Here is a 6,458-nt window from a genome sequence, read left to right on the forward strand (position 1 = left end):
TATATATATATATATATATATATATATATATATATATATATATATATATATAAAAATATGTGTGTGTACACATGCATGCATACACACTTTAATATTCTCGAAATATTTTATAATATAGGATGTAACAAAACAATAATATCAGGCTAGTTTAAAAAAAAGTGCCTTTTCTTGAAAAATGTTTCATACAAAAATTACAGATTTTTACATTAGATAATGATATTAGTGTAATCTTGAATAGCATTAAAAGATAAAAATTACTTCATAATGTTACTTTGAATAATTTAAATGGAAATCCTTAATTTATTGTGTATTTTTATAACTGATCTTCAGAGTTTTTCAGAGCGCTATAATAAAGATATTTTTTATAAAGTATTTTCTGAGTGATGAAACTGTTCCTATTAAAAAAATTGAAACCGATTTTTACGCTTACATTGACAATGTAATCTAAGATTATATTAACATTGCTATTTAATGCACTTAAAACCTTACAATTTTATCTGAAATATTTTTTCAATAAAATGCAATTTTTCAAAAAACCAGATTGGTATATGATTATTATATATATATCATATATATATATCTTTTATATATATATCATATATATATATCTTTTATATATATATATATATCAGAATTCTGTTTTTTGTACTGTATATTCAACAAAGTAAATTATAATTCTATTACACTTTATTCTCATTTTATCTGCTGATCAATAATATGTGCTAATAAATTCAGTCAATCTTTTATATAACATTTAATACAACTATTCCGTTAAAAGAACCTGCTTTTATCGGCGGATTTATTTTTAATAGACCGTCTTATTTTACAATAATTATGTGTGTCGTTATAGAATTTGGATAATTATGAGGAGCATCTCATAAGTAATACCGAATTCGATTGAACATACTAATGCGCACTAACGCTTATTAAAGTACACTGATTTAATTTGTGTAAAAGTAAAATGCAAATATTTCGAATTATAAAATATAGATTTTAATTAACACAACATGTATTAAAGACTTCATGATTTAATTCGTTTTTATATTTATATTAATATACATTTATACATCACTTTATTTAGGACAGAAGTTTTGTAGTGCATCAATGTGCATTGAGTGTATTCAATCGAACTTGCTATAGGTTTTCTTATCATAGAAAAAAAAACTGATTGTGCGAGTATGAACGAAAAATCTTGATTATTCTTTTCATGAAATTACTTCTCCTTCACAACAACAGACAAATGAAATTACAAATGGAATCGAAAAATTTTGAGAATAAGGCTTATGGTTCTCTCATAATATCAGAGAAAATTGTTTCATAAGTTTATCCTCTATTCCGATTCCAAAAGAAATCCAATGTTTATTGTAGTTAGGAGAAAATTTTTCATTACCTGATTACGATCGCAGAGATAATGTTCGAGTTCATAAAAAATATTAAAAATAATATAAAAAAATAAATAAATTTAGTTTCGAACCAAAGCCTACAAATAGAACTTTATCTATTCTGATTTTGAAAATTTTTTTGTCCTTCAGATCTCAGAATGTTGAAGTTAATAATAAATTAGCTTATCTAGTTAAATCTACGAAACAATTGTTAAAGAATAATCCGTATGTGGTATTCACAAAAGCTAATGAAGGCAACATCATGATAGCATTAGATAATAATGAATACAAGTAAAAACTTACGCAAATGCTTATTAGAAAGCGTTAAAAGTGCATAAAGACAGATAATTGTATTATTACATAGATATGCGTATTTATAGGCTCATTATAGACTTTGATTAAGATAACTTAAAATTGAGAATATCATTAATTCTATGCATATGATGAAACTTCACTTATTAATTACATATCATTTGTCGAAAAAAAATTATATTTAAAAAAAGTTTATTTAAAAAATTGCTCTATTCTTACTTAATTTAACAAAATAATTTTTGCTTAACTTACTGACAAAAAGATATTGAAGTTTTATAACCTTTTTGAAATAATTTGTTCAAAATAATATTGCAATTGCTTCAAAACACATTTCGTTGTAAAAAGTTATCTAGTCAGAAAATAAAAAAAAATTTTCTTTAATTAATATAAAAAAAAATAGAAATAGGAACAATTTTACGTAAAAAATATTAATATTACATTTTTTTGATTTGAGGTCATTTCAAGATTAATTTTTCTTAGATCGAATTATAATTTTTGAAGTTCTATATTTAGTCCTTTCTCAAACTCAGGTTAGTAATTAAAACCCAGATTAATCTTGATGTGATACTTTAAGAATACTAATAACAAGTTGAAATTATTATTTTATCTTCTTCAAAACAAAATAATTTTTACTTAAAATATTTTTTGTTAAAATATCGTAAGAGGTAAGACATTTTAGCCATCTTATATAGAGTCAATTAATTTTCGTGACAACGTATGTGGATAGAACGAACTTAGTTGAAAAGTTCTGTATCATTTTGCAATTTTTGCACAATACTAATAAAATATTGATTCTAAAGATCGTCGGAAAATCAAATTTCCTCCAGGAAAATACCCAGCAAACTTTAAATATTTTTGAAATATTTATAAAACGTTCCTGAAATCTCCAAAAAAATATTCCAAGAATACAAAATATTCTCAAATGTTTACGTAAAGGAAATATTCAAATGTCAGTTAAAAATTTCATTTATATATCGTTATATATTCCAAGAATGTTTTATATATATTCCGCAAAATTTTAATTTTTCCAAAAATTTCGTGAATCAGTTTTTAAACAAAATTTTATTTTGGTAAACATATTTAATGTGATTTTTTCTGGGTGAATGAACTATAAAGAAGCGGTTGAATAGTTGCCGAATATTCGTTGCATTTCTATTAACTATTATTATTATTATCCCTATTAACTATTACTATTGTTATACTATACGAAAATTGCAAAATGGTACAGGATTTTTCAAATCAGTTTAATCCGTTCTATTTGCATACAAGCTGTGTCAAAAAATTTGGGACACGTATATGTATAATATATATATATGCGCGCGCGCGCGCGCACGCACACACACACACACACACACACACACACATTCCAATAGCAATTTTTTTTTAATTTTTAATTTTTTAATTCTCCATTATCATCACGTTGCGCTTCTGGTTCTGACAATGGCAACCATTGTGCCGAAGCACCTTTTCCGGATAATACACGTTGAAACAACTCTTTTTGACACGAGCCGGATACTTCACACTTACCTAAGAGATTACCATTTGCTCGCAGTACAGAAAATAGTAAGACACACTTCGGTAATATGTCGCTATTAATATCAAAGGTAAGAATATCGTTCCAGACGGGAATAGTAGCCTCATGTTGTATACTCGATTTTTTCTTCTTAAGATTTTTACCGTCTTGCATAAGCGATACCTAAACAATTCATCTTAAATAAGAAAATTTTAAAACAAGTATTATATATATATATATCATATATATATATATATATATATATACATACCTTCACATATGAATTAGCGTTTGCGGGATCATCGAGAATGGGTAAATTTCTCGCTCTGACAATAATAACTGTCAGTTTCTCTATAGACACCTGATATGAAATAGAGACCATTAATTCACCTAGAGGCGGCGCTCTAAATCCACCCTCCACTCCATATCGCAAAACTGGTTGTACGATAGTGATCAAGTTTGCACCGAGATCCGGCACGGAAGAAAGAGGAAGTTGTACATAGCCTAAACCACGATGTCTCGTAAACGCATCAAAATCATAGAGCAGGATTTCTAATGTTCTTCCAGCCAATGATGATACAGGCGTTACTTCAAAAACGAAATCTTCGTCGAATACTACAAAAAGAAATTAGATATGTAAAATATTTTAATGCTTTAAAGAGAATTGAATTATTTTGAGCGATAATCTTGTGAAAATAACAGGAGAAAGATAATTTACCAGGATTTAAAGTACGCCTGTGTATTGTAGTTTGCCACACATTGTTACGATCAGGTAACAAACGTATCTTGGCGTAAGGATCTGCGATGCCGCTCAATTCTCGAGCACGAAGATCATGTGCCTTATAAAACGAAAGAAAAAAAATTATTCCGATCTATATATTCAACGGTAATATTTAATGTGCATGAGAAATAGATATAGAAATTGTGAAAAATTATACCTCGATAAGTTTCACGGTAAGTATTCCAGCGTTAGTATCATATATCAATCCTAATTTTAATTCACCCCTAATTTCATCGGACGAAGAAGTCGAAGAGGAAGATGACAACTGTAGTACAAAATTATAATTACCTGTAGTAGTAATGCAATTATTGATAAGTGAAGAATTTAATGAAAATATAAACCTTGTTTCGTGAAGCTGACTCGATCTCGACACTATTCAATCTGGAGTGAGACCCATCCATGCTTCGCGGCGGTCTGACGATTATCATGCGTTTCTCAGATGCAATCAATGTGCCGTCCGGAATAGGCGGTGCAAGTGGACTCATTGGAGATGGAGAAATATCATCCGATTCTGAGAGATGTTGTATAACTGCGAAAGAAATTTTCAGATACACAAGATGATTCACATAACGAGAAATGATTAAAATAAGTTGTTTAACTGTTTCAAATAAAAATCGTGTAGATTGTGGGAGAAATAAAATGGTGCAGCATATTCGAAGAATATTTCAAATTCAATTTTTTTTTCAAATGACAGTTCCTTAAAGCTTTCTTAAAGCTACTGAATTTACAGTGTTTTTAAAACATTTAGCCAATTTAGCACAAAAACCATTTAAAACATTTATTTATCCATTTTATAATTAAAATGAATTCGAAAAACTTTCACATTTTACATTTTAAATATATTTTTTTAATATTTTACATTTGATCTTTTAAATAGAATTTGAAAAGCATTTTATCTAGCTCTGGCTAGAATTTCTCTAGTAAAAGTTAGAATACCTGTCTGGTGCGCACGCGCGTCTACCAAATAGAGAACACAAATATGAGATAAAATGAGAAAACAACAAACTACAACAAGCTATTTTACTCTATCTTACTTCGCTTTCGTTCCCTGAATATAGCGGAACCAATAAAAAAATTATTACCCAGATGACTTTACTCTTACTAGAATAATTAGCTCTGACTGATTCTTACAGTATGTCTCAAGTCTCAGCCTGATATTTCATATAACAATAAGACTTTTCAAAACTGTTGATTGGATATGGGACAGAGAAGCTATCTCGGATCTATTGTTCTACAGCAAATCATAATTTGTCTATTCTTCTATAGTCTATTCACTTTACGACACTTTCTTCTGTAACTCTTTAATACAATTTTTAAACATTTTTTACATGTATATGTCTACCTCTTCTGGGAGAATCACTGGCAATGCTATCAAATACGTGATCAGATTGCCATTCATCATCATCTGAACGACTATCATTACGTTTGATAATTTTATTATCCCGCGAAAGCGCGACACCAGCTAAAACATTCTTTGATGACTTAGCTGCCTCCTCAGCTCTATCCAACAAATCTTTTTCAAACCTGAAAAAAATTTTACTTATTTATTTATTTTTCCGGATCTTCGAAATATTTTTTCGTGTCTTTCATATTTTTCGAGACATTTGCCTAGGGCTATTAAAATGGGGAACATCCATTTTATATTACACTCTATCAGAAAGAAAAATACAAAGTTACATGCCAGTTGAGTGGTCCTCCAACCGAAGTAAGCAATCGGCGGCGACGTGCACAAATGGTATAGACAATCACTGCAGATATTGCCCCGGTAGCGGCTCCAACTGTGCTTAGAACTGCAACCACTCCGGCACCGTGAACATCCATTTTAATTATGAACCTATATTTATGAGACATTACAATCAAATTTAATTTTTCACAAAAAGCGATCTGTGATATCGTAATCAATGATGGTCATGTGTAGATGCTAAATAATCAAATTTGTATACAGAGTCCTCCATCAACTTTTAAAATGTGTTCTAAAAATTATTTAAAACAAAAAAGTTCATATACACTATAAATTAATTAGTTCAATCAAATTTGAGATGAAGAATTTAATTATTGTCAGTAATATAAATTTAACTATAAAGAATAAAATATACAATTTTTCGTAAACTATAGTTTTCAATACTTTTTTAATATTTTTAAAGTGCAGAATAATTAGAAGAATTGTGTTAAGTATGCAAACAAGTTTATATAACTGCAGCTTCATCTTAAAAAATAACCTTAGAAAATAAAAATTTTTACGAAAATTGATTTTACCATTACATATCTCCTTCAAATCATACAACTTTTGTTGTTTTGAAAATATTTTTTCCATAAATTTAGCTTTCTATGTTATTTTATTTAATTAATAAGTTTCAGTTATTCATTAAAATTCTGCATACATGCACACACACACACACACATGCATGTATATACTTTCTTTGTACATGATTCCAGACATGCACTATACAGATTTCTCTTTCTCTTTCTC

General features: G+C 28.3%; 1 protein-coding gene across 1 annotated transcript; it reads right to left on the reverse strand.

Moving 5' to 3' along the window:
• Nucleotides 1-3,084: 3,084 nt before the first annotated feature.
• On the reverse strand, nt 3,085-5,809 carry LOC105624279 (synaptotagmin-5). Its single transcript, XM_012205641.1, has 7 exons — nt 5,670-5,809; nt 5,331-5,512; nt 4,330-4,517; nt 4,146-4,253; nt 3,926-4,046; nt 3,479-3,822; nt 3,085-3,390 (listed from the first exon to the last, which is right to left on the reverse strand). The coding sequence occupies exons 1-7, from the start codon at nt 5,807-5,809 to the stop codon at nt 3,085-3,087; spliced, it is 1,389 nt and encodes a 462-aa protein (XP_012061031.1).
• Between the last annotated feature and the right edge of the window lie 649 nt (nt 5,810-6,458).

The sequence above is a fragment of the Atta cephalotes genome (assembly GCF_000143395.1).
Source record: "Atta cephalotes unplaced genomic scaffold scaffold00003, whole genome shotgun sequence".
Taxonomy (NCBI): domain Eukaryota; kingdom Metazoa; phylum Arthropoda; class Insecta; order Hymenoptera; family Formicidae; genus Atta; species Atta cephalotes.

Coding starts and splice junctions, on each gene's coding strand:
- LOC105624279 (XM_012205641.1), bottom strand. CDS start 5,809: ATGGATGTTCACGGTGCCGGAGTGGTTGCAGTTCTAAGCACAGTTGGA. Junction 5,513..5,669: donor GTTGGAGGACCACTCAACTG/GCATGTAACTTT, acceptor AATTTTTTTCAG/GTTTGAAAAAGATTTGTTGG. Junction 4,518..5,330: donor CAGTGATTCTCCCAGAAGAG/GTAGACATATAC, acceptor TTTCTTTCGCAG/TTATACAACATCTCTCAGAA.